Source organism: Rana temporaria, chromosome 3 (assembly GCF_905171775.1).
Source record: "Rana temporaria chromosome 3, aRanTem1.1, whole genome shotgun sequence".
NCBI classification, from domain to species: Eukaryota; Metazoa; Chordata; class Amphibia; order Anura; family Ranidae; genus Rana; species Rana temporaria.
The window spans coordinates 431,269,272-431,285,819 of record NC_053491.1 but is presented as its reverse complement, the minus strand read 5'-3'; the positions used below and the strand labels follow the sequence as shown (position 1 = coordinate 431,285,819).

Genomic DNA, 16,548 nt, shown 5'->3' with positions numbered 1-16,548 from the left:
TCCATACCAGGCCCCCAAGCAATACCCGGCCACATGTCCTCACCATGGGTGGGGGTGGTTTGGGGCAGGGGGTGTTGTATGAATTGGGAGGGACCCCACACTGTTTTTTTTTTCTGAATATTTTATTGCTGGCATTCTTTTGTTTACATTTCAGCTCTCAGTGGGGAAGTCAGTTGACAGCTGATGAGTCGTCAGTTGTTAAAGCGGTTGTAAAGTCAGAAGGTTTTTCATCTTAAAGCGGAGGTTCACCCTAAAACACTTATATACCATTCCAACCAGCATACTGCCGACATGTACAGTATGCTGGGTTTTTTTTTCGCTGTACATACCGTTTTATCGTTCTTTTTCATTTCCGACTCCCGCGGGGAATAGGCGTTCCTATGAAGAGGCGTAGATGATTGACGTGCGGCTAAGGCGCGTCACGCGTTCCGAAAATAGCCGGACTGGGACTCGGCTCTATACGGCGCCTGCGCACAGACTAGGAGCTGACTGCGCAGGCGCCGTATATAGCCGAGTCCCAGTCCGGCTATTTTCGGAAAGCGTGACGCGCCTTAGCCGCACGTCAATCATCTACGCCTCTTCATAGGAACGCCTATTCCCCGTGGGAGTCGGAAAAGAAAAAGAAGTATAAAACGGTATGTACAGCGAAAAAAAAAAACAGCATACTGTACATGTCAGCAGTATGCTGGATGGAATGGTATATAATTGTTTTAGGGTGAACCTCCGCTTTATTGAATTCTATGCATTATGATAAAAAGCCTTCTGTGTGCAGCATGAAGCCCCCATCCAATCTAACAGGGTGGATAGGTGAATTCTTACTGTTTAATTCAGGCAAGCAGGACATTATCCACCCAGCTCAGTCAGATTTTAAACTTTTGTAGATTATGCAGGAATTCAAGCTGCCTACGACTAACCTTAGTTTATTGTGGGTCATCTATTAGAATCTTGTAATTGAGAAAGCAACTTATGCCTTGTACACACCATCGTTTTTCCTGACATGCAAAAAGCCGTCGTTTTTTTCCCCAACGTGATCCCTCTCCAGCCTGCTTTGCATACACACGTTCATGCAAAAAACGTCCGACCAAAGCGCGGTGACGTACAACACGTATGACCGGACTAAAAAGGGAAGTTCCTTTCAAATGGCGCCACCCTTTGGGCTGCTTTTGCTGATCCTTGTGTTAGTAAAAGTTTGGCGAGAGACAATTCGCGCTTTTCAGTTTTCACGCTTTTCAGTCCGTTACAGCGTGACGAATGTGCCATCTCCATTCTGAACGCTAGTTTTACCAGAACGAGCGCTTCTGTCTCATACTTGATTCTGAGCATGCATGTTTTTTTTCCCCTCGGAAAAGCATACACATGACCGTTTTTCGCGACGAGAAAAATACTGACGGGAAACCGGACGAGAAAAAAGAGAGCTGGTTTACATTTTTTTTGCGGGCAGTTTTTTCGTCGAGAAAACTGCTAGGGAGCATACACACGACCGGTTTTCATGACCAATATAAAAAATGGCAGTTTTCTCGTTGTAAAAAACGGTCGTGTGTGCAAGGCATTCGAGTTTTTGGTTCCTTACATGTTTTTCAGATTGTGGAATACTGCAATAGAGAAATTGTTATTCCCCCCCCCTTACCTGCTCCTGTGCCAAAGGTCTCTTGGGCTGCTCTGCGGATCTGTGTGCGTAACATGTGAATCTTTGCATCACTTTCTGATAACATTTGCTGCGCAGCTGACAACAGCTTTTTATCCTGTAACATAAATATACAATTAAAAACGCTAGTTTTCAATAAAGGGTATTTGTATAATCTAGTACATCCTTTTCTCAACCTGTGTTCTGTGGAAACCTAGGGTTCCTCTAGAGGTTTCTAGTTCCTTGACTGTCCGCTAATGTAAAGAACATTCTTCCTCAAACTGGGCCCTTGTCCTACTGACTATAAATATAAGGGTCCCTGCTCTGCTGACCGCTATTCTAAGGGAGGCTCTTCTCCCCTTACCATTGAAGTAGGGGGCATTTTTACGCTGACCACCTACGTAGGAGAAGGGCTTCTCCACTGGTCACTAATGTAAGGGACATTCTTCCTCCAACTTTCCACTAATGTGTAGAGTCTTTTATTCAATGACCGCAATTGTAAGAGGCCCATCCCTGCTGGCCACCAATGTAAGGGAGATCCTTCTTTCCTGACCTCCATGTAGGGGGGCATTTTTCCACTGACCACCAACATAGGGGAGGGGGCTTCTTCACTGGTCACTAATATAAAGGATATTCTTTCTCTAAATGTCCACCAATGTGAAAGGTGCCTTGTTCCAATGACAATAAATATACAAGGCCCATCTCTGCTAACCACCAATGTAAGGGAGGCCCTTCTCCACTGACCATCAATCTGGGGGGAACTTTTTCATTGATCACAAATGTAGGGAGTTATTTCTCACCAATGTAAAAGGATATGTTAATTGTTTTAGTTTTTCTTTTCTTTCTGGTCATTATTATTATTTGTGTTATTTTCATTTCATGACCATATACAACACATCATTTTGATGACGGTGATGACAATTTCTCCAGTGAGAACATCTAATACAGTGACAACTTACCTTACCTTACGTTACCACTTCAATACCGGGCCTATTCTGGCACTGGCACTTTCCTTCATATAAAAATCATATTTTTTTTTGCTAGAAAATTACTCAGAACCCCCAAACATTATATATGTTTTTTTTAGCAGACACCCTAGGGAATAAAATGGCGGTCATTGCAACTTTTTATCTTGCACGATATTTGTGCAATAATTTTTCAAACGTCTTTTTTTGGGAAAAAATGGTTTCATGAATTAAAAAATAACAAAACAGTAAAGTTAGCCTAATTTTTTTTGTATAATTTGAAAGATGATGTTACGCCGGGTAAATAGATACCTAACATGTCACACTTTAAAATTCCGCACACTCATGGAATGGCACCAAACTTCAGTACTTAAAAATCTCCATAGGCGACGCTTTAATTTTTTTTACAGGTTACTATTTTCGAGTTACAGAGGAGGTCTAGTGCTAGAATTGTTGCACACGCAGCGATACCTCACATGTGTGGTTTGAACGGCGCTTACACATATGTGGACGGGACTTACATGCGTGTTTGCTTCTGAGCGCGAGCTACCGGGGACAGGGATGTTTTCCTTTGTTTTTTTTTACTTAATTTTTTTATTTTTACACTTTTTTTTACATTTAAATTTTTTTGATCACTTTTATTCCTGTTACAAGGAATGTAAACATCCCTTGTAATAGGAATATATTGTGACGGGTCCTCTTTATGGAGAGATGCGGGGTCAATAAGACCCCACATCTCTCCTTCAGGCTGGAAAGCATGATATTGGGGAAAAAAATCACGATCTCATGCTGACAGCCCTGATCGCGGCTTTGTTTACTTCCGGGAACCCGGGCTTGACTTCATAACGTCGCGTCCGGGCCTCCGATGGTCATAGAGATGACTGGTGACCATGTGGTCACCGGAAATCTCCATTGTCGTGAGCCGGCACAGGACAATTCTTTCTCTGGGCCCCCGATGGCACGGGAGAGCCCGGAGAAGCACCGGATGGCAGCGGGAGGGGGGCACCTATAAGAACGATCAAGCGGCAGAACTGTCGCTATTATCTTTCTTATTGTGCACAGAATCGTCGGCTGCAAAGAATGATATCATTCAGATATCCCCGCACAAAGTCAAGGATGTCATTTGACGGTGTGCGATATTGAAGCAGTTTTAAGAACTAATCTAAATTTGCGGGAGTTTCCCTCTCATTACCTGGTGTATCCCAAGGAAAGGAAGTGAAGTAAATTATTCCCAGCAGGCCACAATCGGCAAAAAAAGGCTGATAAGGGTTTTAACTCCTCCACCTATCCAAAAATAAAAATAAAAAGTTCTGCCTATACACACACCTTAAAAGCCCTGCATTTTGTTTTGCTTTCTATGTCCTGTTGGTGAGATTTCCCTTAATTTCCCAACCTGGTTACAAGAAAGGAAGGGAAATTTCCAGTTGCAGACACAAAAAAAAAAAAAAAAAAGGGTCCAGTCTTCCCCCAACTCTGCTAATAACATTTTCTTTTTAGTGTAATTGAGTCTCTTTTATAGAGAGGGATGGCACCATAATTCATAAGGCCCTTTTCGCACTGATACGTTTTTCTTCTGTTTAGGCCTCATCAAAAGCGGAAGAAAAATCTATGACCAATAAATCCTATGGAACTCTTCACATCAGTCAGTTGGTTTTTTTTAAAAGCCCTGCATGCTGCATTTTTTGGTGTGGTAAAAAAAACGCACCAAAAAAACACCTCCCCATTGAAATGAATGGAAAATGCATTAAAAATGCACCCGCAGTTGTGTTTTTGAAATCACGCGTCCTTTTTTCACAGGTGCAAAACGCACCGGAAATGCAACAAAAACGCTAGAAAAATGCAAAACAAAGCAGTGTGAAAGCAGCCTAAGCATTATTACTTTTTCACCAGTACACAAAGTGTGTGAGATGGGTCAAAGCACCGACCTCTTGAGTCAAGTCAGTAAATGAATAATAGAGTAAAATTAAAATGCTTATGGCAATCTGGAAGTGTAGGACACGTTGGCACTAGTATTTTGCAAGTCACTACAGGTACACTAAAAGTCATTGCATGTCTTGTGACTGCTTGAAATAAACTGAGTTTGAAGAAAATGCCACAACTTCCTCACCCTCTCTGTTGCAACTCCCTTTCCTTCTCCACCCAGCAGCCCTCTACATGAAAAATAAAATAATGACTCTGTCACCTCTAGCCGGAAAGGGACATTTCCCCCCGTTCCTTAACTTACATAACACCATATGTAACTTCAATCTGTAACAAAATGAAGATCTTATAGAAAATATAAAAACAGAGTAAAGCAAAAGAAATTCTATTAAGCAAAGCAACCAGAGGTTTTATTTTATACTCTTAACTTCCCCGAGAAAATATCAGCTGGAATCTGTGGCCAGACACAACCCTTCCTCGTGCCTCTGCTATGGTGTTAGCAATGAAGCTCCTACTCTTCAACTACTCAATACTCTATTGGGATAAGTCTTGTTGGATCTTACAGAACCACTTTGTGAAAAAAGTGGCACATTACTAATTTAGCAGCCATAAAAGAATGATGGCGCGTACTCACGGTCAGAATTTCCGACAGCAAATGTTTGATCTGAGCTTGTTGTGGGAAAATCTGACTGTGTGTATGCTCTATCGGACATTTGCTGTCGGAATTTCCAACAACAAAATTTGAGAGCTGGTTCTTAATTTCTTGTTTCTTGTTCTTAAGTTCTTGTCGTAAATTCCAACCTTGTGTACACATTCAACGCACAAAAATCCTACACATGCTCGGAATCAATTCTACGCATTCTCGGAATCATTGGCTAGTGTTGTACGTCACTGCATTCTTGAGGTTCGGAATTTCCGACAAACACTAGTGTGACCGTGTGTACGCAAGACAAGTTTGAGCGAACATCCGGCGAAAAAAAATCCACGGTTTTGTTGTCGGAATGTCCGATTGTGTGTACACAGCATAAGAAATAAATCACATTGTGAAGAGGATAATGATATGTGTTATAGATCATTGATCTCCATGTAGGGACTCCCTCTTCTTCTGTCTGACTCACGCAGCGGCCAGCTGTTCTACTAAGCCAGGGATCTCCGAACTACGAACCTCCAGCTGTTGCGGAACTACACGTCCCATGAGGCATTGTAAAACTCTGACATTTACAGACATCACAAAACATGGTGGGAATTGTAGTTCCTGAACAACTGGAGGGCCATTGTTTGGAAACTCATGTACTAAGCAGACGAGGGCCGTAACTGACTCACATGAGAGGCAGCTATAGATTTACCGCATATTGAGAGCTTGGATAATTATACAGTGCATGTCATGGGAGCAGGGATGGGATGGGCAGTGATGCTCATCCTGTTTTATCAGGGATTAGAGGCAAGGAAAATGTTATATGAGATGAGATAAAGCCAACAGCTTGATCTTTTGCAAATTAATTTATTAAACCAGGTGTAGTACAGAATAATACAGGGCTTATGCATTTCAGCATTTAGCCTGGTTCTAATGCCGCAAGTTTTTTTTAGCTAAGGTAAAAAACCTTCTGTGCTACAGGATCCCCCAGCCTCCCTCTTACCTGAGCCTGATCCGATCCAGTGATGTCCACAAGAGCTGTGGCTCTCGCTGCTGTCTCCCTCTACATTGGGAAGATTGATAGCAGTGGGAGCCAATGTCAATCAATAGACTCAGACAGGGCAGCTCAGGGGCAAGCCCGCACCGGTGCCTCCATGGAAAGAGGCAGTTGCCGACGAGGAGGGGCCTGGAGCGCCAGCGGGTGACCCCAGAAGAAGAGGATCGGGGCTGCCCTGTGCAAAACCATTGCACAGAGCAGGTAAGTATACCATGTTTGTTATTCTAATAAAAATAAAATGAAGGTTTAACGTTACTTATTTGCCAATCCTAGAATTTGCCAAAAGGGCTGGTGTGTCTAAGGCTGGCCATATGTAGGCAGGTGCAGTGCAGCCTCCTTGCAAGCGTGGCAGTGCTCAGCAGCTGCCGTGCAGGGAGAACACAGGGCAAAGGGTCCCTCTGAGGCTTTCGTAGGTCTCTCCAGGGAAGCAGCTGTCCAATTGGCGATTGATGCCCTGGTTGACCTGGCACCCATCTTTGAGGTGAGCAGGTGGCACACATTCAGCATGGTGGGTAGGTTAGGGTCAGATATCCCACTGGTTAGGAACAGTCGGAGTACTATAGGGACAGGTTGCGGGGAAGAAGGGACAGAGCAGGAACTCTCGCTGTATACCATCGATAGTCTTCCTGTTTGGGCCCGGTTTTCAGTCTGCTTTCCAGCCTCCTCCCCTCTCAGATACTGTTATGTGTCTTCTTTGTGCAATGTACTCTCTGTAAGTGTTCTGGTCCGTGGGGTCGAATCTGCAGTTTTCGCTGTTCTCCCTTTATATTACAACATTAACAAACTTTGCTGCATCAATCAGTCTCCGTGAGAGATTCCTTCCCCTGCAGGCAGTGAATCTGAGCCACACGTACACATGGACTTATTTTGTTCCACATGCAGGCTGAATGAAAAAAACTCTAACATATCCCTCCATCCATGTCTTAAAACACAGTTGGACAAATCTCCTGCTGTGGCTATTGTATTCTGACAGCTGTCAAAATACCCAAACAGCGAAGGATTTCAGGCAAGAGAGTGCAGACAGGACCAGCCTGGTTAATCCGGAACCAGCTGAAATCTGATCAGTGTATGTCTTGTGGGCTAATGGAAACTTCTCATGATTCCTCAAGCTCATCTTGTGTTCATTAACCACTTGCCGACAAGCCACAGTATATATACTGCGGCAGGTCGGCTCTCCTGTTGGCGCGGCCGCTCCCACTGCACGCCGCAGGGGCACTCCCACAAGAACGGGTCCCACAAGAACGGGGATCTGCCTATGTAATCAACAAAATGTATTAAATACTACAAATATTAGCACTGATGACAAAATCTTTACAATTAAGGGAGAATTGGGCCCTAAGCAAGGTAGCAGGTTTGCCCACTTTCCCCACACATCCCTTCGACTGACATTAATAGGGATTGCAGCAGTCCCAGAGAAATCACCCCTTTGGCATTGTCTGTACTGGCTTGGCCCCATAAGACACCAATTGGCTACAAGTGTATCTTCGATAAAAGAAATAACAAAAAGAAGCAGGCGCCACTAGGTGAACTGTACAGCTTTTACTCAGTGTTTGAAATAAAAGTACTCACATTAAATTAAGGAATTCAGGCATGTAGTTGTTGTCCTGCGATTCGTCCGGGTCCAACCGATAGATGTGAGTATCCTTGGGTCTCTATCACAACGCTGGTGTTGTGCTGTGTAATCTTGCTGGGTCCATACGCTTGATTGTAGGGGTTGTAAGTGTACAGATGTGCCGATGGAGACGCCGGAGCGCACGTTGAAGCGCACGCTTGTGGATGCTATGGTTGCGGGGAGAAAGATGACGTCATCGCCTGGGGACAGCAATGTGCGACGCGTTTCCGTGCATATGCTGTGGTTCGATGGGGAGACGTACACACAGCGCGCACCTTTGTCAAGCTGCTTGACAAAGGTGCGCGCTGTGTGTACGTCTCCCCATCGAACCACAGCATATGCACGGAAACGCGTCGCACATTGCTGTCCCCAGGCTTGTGGATGCAACCATAGCATCCACAAGCGTGCGCTTCAACGTGCGCTCCGGCGTCTCCATCGGCACATCTGTACACTTACAACCCCTACAATCAAGCGTATGGACCCAGCAAGATTACACAGCACAACACCAGCGTTGTGATAGAGACCCAAGGATACTCACATCTATCGGTTGGACCCGGACGAATCGCAGGACAACAACTACATGCCTGAATTCCTTAATTTAATGTGAGTACTTTTATTTCAAACACTGAGTAAAAGCTGTACAGTTCACCTAGTGGCGCCTGCTTCTTTTTGTTATTTCTTTTATCATATGTACTTGGAGTGTTGCTTCAGCTCCCCCTGCATGGCTGCCCAGAAAAACAAACTGTAACTCATGGTATAAGCTCACCTAGCTTACAGGACTTATTGCTCAGAGGGCTCTCTTTTTCCTTTGCAGTATTCACCACATGCGCTTTTTTGTATATAATTGTCTATACAAGTGTATCTTCACCTGTCTCACTTCACGAAGGGCACACCTTTGGCCTGTAGCATTATCCTCCTAGTTAGAGGGAGCTTCAAGGTTGAAGCTCGGCCACCAGAACATCTCCTAGATCTGAGGCTCCTGCCTAGGTTGCCTTTTGCATGATCCAACTCTGGTATACAATAAGCTTAGCAAAGTTTGGTTGTGTACATAAATGTAGACAGCTATTCTAGGACTCCTTTTTGTCCTATTCTAGCACTGCTAGGAACCTGAAACAATAATGGGTGAGTCATGAGTGCAGACAAATTGTCCCACAGCTATACTGACAGTGGTCAGTGGCTTGTCCTTATTGCAAATGCGGCTTGATAGCTGCAATATGCAAGTGTGTATAGCAGATATAATGCCCTTTACACACGATAGGATTTTCCGTCAAAAAAAGTTGGATGTGAGCTTTTGGTCAGATATTCTGACCATGTGTATGCTCCATCCAACATTTTCTGTCAGAATTTCCGCCAGCAAAAGATTGAGAGCAGGTTCACAATTTTTCCGACAAAAAAAGTTCTTATCGGAAATTCTGCTCATCTGTATGCAATTCCGACGCGAAAAAAACATGCATGCTCAGAATCAAGCAGAAGAGCTGAACTGCCTATTGAACTTCAGTGATCTTGGCTCGTCGTACATCTTGTACGTCACCGCGTTCTTGACGGTCGGAATTTCAGACAGGTTTGTGTGACCGTGTGTATGCAAGAAAAGGTTGAACCAACATTCCGCCAGAAAAAAATCACGGTTTTCTTGTCAGAGTTTCCGATCGTGTGTACAGGGCATAAGACTCACTTCTATTTTACAGCATGTAATGTTGAACAAAAAGACTGGCCCTCTCTGAGGAAACTTCACATATTTGTATTAAAGACTCACCTTCACGGAACCATTACTGTACATTTGGATCATATTTTCTGCCCCATGTCGGACTCTCATCTCGATGTCCAGCAGACGCTCTAATTTTAACACACGGGGATTCTGAGATGGGCATGGGAATTCGGAGGGGAGATTTTTACCTAAAGAAAGGACAATGTGGGAACAGCACATTAGAGATTATTGAATAAAGGATTCATGTACAAAATGCAGTAACCTACCACAATCATTGGGACCAAATATACCAAATTCCAATACCTACAGATGCAGTGTTCAAGGCTATCTTTGCCATATAAGGCCCCGTTCACAGCTGAGCATCCTGGAATCGCAGGCAGTATTGTGCGATTCTGCCTGAAATTCCAGAATCACAGCAAAACGCATTTGGGGGCCATTATTTATTAATGGCACTCCAAAAATGGTGCAATTTTTCCACAATTGTGCGACAAACACAAAAGTTGCAGCAAAAAATGCAACGGCAAAAGCGTCTGGTTGAGTGCCAAAATTTGGTACATTTTCGCTTTTGACGCGTTTTTGGAGTGGAGGAAGGCCTGTTCAAAATGTATGAATTGTGCCGCTTCAAAAATTTGCCGTGGGAGCTCATATGTGAACGGGGCCTCTAAAAAAGATTACTGGACAGTTGTAAAGATTTTCCAATATGCTATAAATCTCTGGGGGAAAAAAGAACATTGGACATTCATCAGGTGGTTGTCATTGGGACAGAAGTCGATATTTTCTGATGGGAACGCTTGTTTTAGTAGCACCCATCAAAGGTTTGATTTTCCATAACTTTGATGAGATTTCAACTCATTTCCTGTTGTTAATCTAGGACAGGAAGAGATGGGCAAATATCTACAATGGGGACACATACAACCATAAAAAGGTTGGTTCTAATCTGTTGCTCCTCTATCCGAACTGAAATAAAAGATTCTATAGTAAGGACCTAATTAGCTAAGGACCTGTGTTGATGGGTTTGTTTGCATCAATCAGATTTTACATTCTCATACAAGTCTATGGGGAGCAGGTCAAATGCACCCGTCACTGAAGTCTGATTGATCTCAGAAGTGTCTCAATATGATGTCACATGGATGCATTCAACACAAGCCCAAAGACCATCAACACAGGCAATAAATCTGTGGCAAATTGTAGAGTTGTGTGTGTACTTAAAACAACCATTAGCACACAAGGGATTAAAAAGCAAAACAAAAAAACAGAGCTTATTCTGCACATGATTGTATGTTTCAAGTGAATACAGATTCATTTTATTTCAGGCCCATTCACTGGTGTATTAATGCATGTGCTTTGTGTTAGGGCTACCCATTGAAAATTATCGTAAAAACCGTACATGATCCTTTTTTGACACAATACACTGCACTGAGTGTTGTGGCATGCTGCAAACATGCGTGTAGGTCTGGCACATGTACACAGGGATTGTACCAGACGTGAGGTATCTTCAAGAACATTGGAGTGAGAGCATTAATTCTAGGGCCATAATTCATGGTTATCTCTAAATAATGTAAAGGCTTTATAAGAGTCGCCTATGAAACATTTTAGATGCTGTCGTTTTTTGATTTTTTTTGTTTCGTTTTTTTTTCCATACATTTTTCTTACCAGGAGAACAATACAATGTTCAATGCTGTTAAGAATAAATCATACATAAACACATCTCTGTGTCACAGAAACAAATAAAAGAGTCATCAGTACAATGCTATGCCTTGGTTACAGTCAGATAATACAAAAAAATCAAGCATTGACTTTGAAAACAGCCAACACCCCAACATTACGAACCCAAACATGCATGGTATCGATATCAAAAGCACAGGGGATTGCGTGTAGATAAGGAAAAGGGTTGAGGATCACATATGTGACTTAGGGAGACTATCTGATAGAAATCTAATATCTAAGGGGAGGGAGAGGGGGAGAAAAAAAGAAAGAAAATGGGGGGGAGGGGGAGATGTAGATTGGATAAGGAAAATAGGGGAGAGAGCAGGGAGTTTAGTCAGGGGGGTCAAACTGGAAGTCTACCAAACGTGAATAAAGTAGAAGACCATAATAGAGTCTTTGAACAGTAACCAACATGTCCAAGTAGAGGCATATGACGCCATAGTTTATCTACTCATGTGTACCAGTTCCCTCATCTCTCCCACCTGGTCTATACAGTGGAACCATCCAATGAGTCCCAGAGTCTAATGCCACATACACACGATCGGTCCATTCGATGATAACGGACCGATGGACCGTTTTCATCGGTTAACCGATGAAGCTGACTGATGGTCCGTCGCGCCTATACACCAGAACGCAGTGACGTAAAACACAACGACGTGCTGAAAAAAATGAAGTTCAATGCTTCCAAGCATGCGTCGACTTGATTCTGAGCATGCATGGATTTTTAACCGATGGTTGTGCCTACTAACGATCGTTTTTTTCCCCATCGGTTAGGAATCCATCGGTCAAATTTAATACAAGTTGGCTTTTTTTTAACTGATGGTTATATAACCGATGGCGCCCACACACGATCGGCTTGGACCGATGAAAACGGTCCATCAGACCATTCTCATCGGTTAAACCGATCGTGTATACGCGGCATAAGTGGAACACCAGTATCTGAGAATAAAAGTTTTGGCTGCATTCAGTGGATGAATAGTAAGGGATCGCTTATATCTAGAATGGGACATGTGCCGAGTGGTGAAGCAGGAAAGTGGCTGGATTGAAAGATAGGTCCCAATCTGTGATATGCGTGATCACTGCATGGATAGCCTTCCAGAAAGGGCATATCTGAGGGCAAGACCACCAAATGTATAGAAGCGTCCCTTTATCAGATTGACAACGCCAACGAGTGTTCGAAACAGCAGGGAAGATGGCATTGTGTTTTCCATTTCACAGGTGCACACAATCTCGACATGTTTGGTGTCTATTTACTCATCTTTAAAGGGGTTGTAAAGGTTTATTTTTTATTTTCTAAATAAAGGTTCCTTGAAGCTAGTGCATTGTTGGTTCACTTACTTTTTCCTTCGATTTCCCTTCTAAATGTTTTTTTTCTTTGTCTGAATTTCTCACTTCCTGTTTCTCCTCAGTAAGCTTGCCCCCATCATCCAAGCTGTTCTGGCTGGGAGTTAGTCAGCATGCTCGCCCCCTCCCTTGGGACAAATCCGTGCGGGAAAGCGTTGTGTTCACAGCGGATGTAGTCCCAAGCGAGGGGGTGAGCACGCTGACTAACCCCCAGCCAGACCGACTTGGATGGTGGGGGAAAGCTTACTGAGGAGGAACAGGAAGTGAGAAATTCAGACAAAGAAAAAAAAACATTTAGAAGGGAAATCGAAGGAAAAGATTAGTGAACCAACAATGTACTAGCTTAAAGGAACCTATTTAGAAAATAAAAAACAAACCTTTACAACCCCTTTAAGTTTTTCCCAACAAAATCAGTATTACACTGTATTTGTGTTCACTAAAATTCATTATAGGGAATATTTTTTCCTGAAAATATGCATTTTATAAACAGGTGAACAAAGAACTGCCCCCCCCCCCCCCCCATTTTGGTCTTTAGTGCTCATGCTTTCAGAAAATATTAAATGTTTGGGGTAATTTTCAATCAAAAAAATAAATGTTTGGGGTAATTTTCTAGCAAACAAAATGTAGATTTTAACATGTGTGTTGAAAAATTAGAAAATTGCCCAGGATGCAAAGGGTAAAGACATCAAAGCACACTAGGGCATGTTATATGCTTCACTGAGCATTGCAGAAATGCATGGCATAATGCCTGCGTGACCAGGGCACAGAAGTGTAAATGGGTCCTTCATGTTAAACTTTACTAAGCCTGAGCCACTTTACTCTACCTTATTTCACTCTTTAGAAGATAAGTAGATTAGTTGGACTTCCAACATCTTTAGTACAGATTGGAAAAATGGAAAGCAGGGAAAGGAGGGGGCAGGAATCTTGGAGAGAAGGGGGGGTTGGGGAAGAGATCTGAGTGAGTGACCTAGAAAAGGAGCAGCAAGGTATAATGTAGAATGGACACAAAGGCAATGAGGCCAAACTTAGAGGAAGATAAAGGAGTGGGGCAGAGAGGAAGCAACCACAGAACACAGAGACAGCTGTGGGGGATAGAGAGAGGCAGTCCTGTAGACTGTAAGTAGAAATCATCAAAATAGAAATATAACTAGTAAAGCAGAAAAAAAATAACACATAGCAATGTATGGTGTAGCCTTGATAATACAGGATGAATGTAGAGGGAGGCAGTATTGGCACGTGGTAATAAGGCATCACGTTAGTGTAAGATGGAAGGAAACCACAACAGTCACATCCGTTTTAGGTGATAATGTTTACAGGGTGAGAAATGGACACAGGCAGAGGTAGTCCCCTGTTTTTGTGATGTCAACTCAAGAAATAAATCTCAACTATCTGCTCCCTTTCTGTAAAAGTGTATCATCTATGGTCAAATTGTAAAATCATATATTCATTTCCACATTGTATTTCAATTATTTCTAGCCTACTCCTATTAATCTGAATGATCTTGAAGTTTGTAAACTTACTTTGTTACGATCCCCACACATTTACTTTCTTAAATCCTGTGACATGTAGTCACTATGCCCTGTAAGGTGGCACTGCTGTGTCACACATTTCACAGAGCCTGCCTTCTGAACTACAGAGGTGCTGAGAGGAAGAGTTTCAGGAGGCAACGCAATCCATCGATCATGGTCTATCTAATCGCGAGCAGGTGACAAGTAGATTGTATCCCTTCTTTGACTACCCCCAGAACCTGGACAAGAGGACCAGCAAGGTCAGCATTTACTAAAATTGTTCCCCGAATTTTTTTTGCTGCAGCTGCTGAAAGCCAGCTTTTCCTCCTCTCCATCCCAGGCATTCAGCGGCTTCAGCAGGAAAATACAGGGGGATTGGTTTTGATAAATGCGGCCACTGTCACCCCTCCTGTCCAGGTTTCCCATTCTTCTGCTGCTAGGCCACCAGTGTGCTCCCCTGGTCCCCTTAAGCACTGCTGGCTTCCCCTACTCTCCCGCCAGCCGCTGTGGGGATCATTTCAGGATGCAGAGCAGGGGAAGGAACTGGTAAATATGTAATTTACCATCCTCTTCCTTTTCTGAATGACACTGTGAGTGTTCCGTGTTTATCATGCTTCAGTTTGTGAATGAACAGGAAGCTGGTCAGCATAGAGCACTTCCTATTCATTCACTGCCCAGTGCAACTGAGGCTGCAGAGAAAGGGACTTGGGAATCTCTGTCCTTAGCCCATTTCTCTGACTCAAAATTGAGACTTCAGGGATCTATTTAGACCCCAGATATTTCACCAAAGCACCTCAACAGAGCTCCTAAAAAAATTGTATAAAATAATAAAATTAAAAAAATACTGACACCATTCACTGCCCTACTGACACCATTTTCTGCCCTGCTGACACCGCCCACTGCCCTTCTGACACCATCCTCTGTTCTACTAACATCGTCCACTGCTCTACCGACACAATCCTCTGCCCTACCGACACAGTCCTCTGCCCTACCGACACAGTCTTCTGCCCTACCGACACAGTCTTCTGCCCTACCGACACAGTCTTTTGCCCTACCAACACAGTCCTCTGCCCTACCGACAGTCCTCTGCCCTACCGACAGTCCTCTGCCCTATTGACACAGTCCTCTGCCCTACTGACACCAACCCCCGTCCACACACCATTCACTGTCCTACTGACACTGTCCACTGTTGGCTAAGTTTATATTTTTACAGTGACATTTGTTTCAATATCTTTTTCTAAGCTTTCCTTACTTTTAAGTTAGGCCTTCAACTTCTTTAAAAAAGGGTGCCAAAGTCTGGTGATCTTTGATCTTTTTTATATTGTAGTTATCCACCTCTCAAATGTTGTCACATCTGCATTACAGGAATCACAGCTTACAGATAGCATTGTACCATGAGATTTGTAAGTCCTTAGAAATTGACAGTAAACAGCAGAGTAGAAGCTGCGAAGCATGCAGAGAACCCAGGAAGTTGTGGAAACAGACGGCCAGCTGACAGGCAGAACTTGAAACGTAAAAGATGATTTTTCAAGTAAAACATGTTTTGGATTGACAAAAATAGCTATTGTTTGTTATGTTATTACAATGCTGATATTATAAAATAAAAGTGTATTGCTATGACCATAGATTTCCTTTAACCACTTGTCTACATTTATAAATCAAGGTCATAGCTGCTGCAGCTGGGATAGGGCTTTCTGACGAAAGGGGCCCGATCACTTCTGTAGGGAAAACACCTCATACAAAAATCGCTGAGCGCGTAAGCGTGTGCATGTAAAATCAACAGCACTGCCATCTGGAACGTCGGAGTGAGAGCAATAATTTTAGCACCATAATCACAGTTAACGCTCATTTGTAAAGGCTTTTAAAGTGTCATCTATGGAGAATTTTGAGTATGAGAGTTTTTGGTATTCCACAGGCATGTGCAATTTTAAGACTTCACATGCTTGGTATCTACTTACTCAATGCAACCCAATCTTTTATATTTTACCAAAAAAAAAATAAGGATTTTATATTGTGTTTGTTTGCACTAAGATTCACTTTAGTGTATTTTTTCCTGAAAATATGCATTTGGTACAGGACAGCGAAAACATCTTTCAACAGGTAAAAAAAATTGCAACTACCACAATTTTATTCTTTAAGGTCTATGCTTTCAAAAAAATATACTTTATTTATTTATTTGGAGTGGGGGGTGTTATAGTAATTTCTAGTAAGATACTACATGTGTGCAAAAAAATTTAACTACTGAAAGTACTTTGTTATATCTGTCCAGTAAGTGCAAAAAAAAACATATGTTGATCCTGTCACAAATCCATTGAGCTCCTAACCTTCTTGTACCTGCCTGTGCTGTACTAAAATCCATGGTCTACAGATCACACCACCATGTGCTATGGAGATGAGGAAGGTGTTCTGTATTTTGAACTGTAATAGACTAGAGTGCCAATGCTGCTCCTCCATAGATACAGTTCCACGAGT

General features: G+C 42.9%; 1 protein-coding gene across 2 annotated transcripts in view; it reads right to left on the bottom strand.

Moving 5' to 3' along the window:
• The window catches only part of LOC120933238 (serine/threonine-protein kinase N1-like), a 126,442-nt gene that overhangs the window by 74,860 nt on the left and 35,034 nt on the right, over positions 1-16,548 (bottom strand). For both annotated transcript variants that reach the window (XM_040346336.1, XM_040346337.1), the window contains exons 3-4: positions 9,566-9,705; positions 1,628-1,742 (exon numbers count right to left, since the gene is read on the bottom strand). In XM_040346336.1, coding sequence (XP_040202270.1) covers positions 1,628-1,742; positions 9,566-9,705 — 255 coding nt within the window. The remainder of the gene's footprint in view (positions 1-1,627; positions 1,743-9,565; positions 9,706-16,548) is intronic.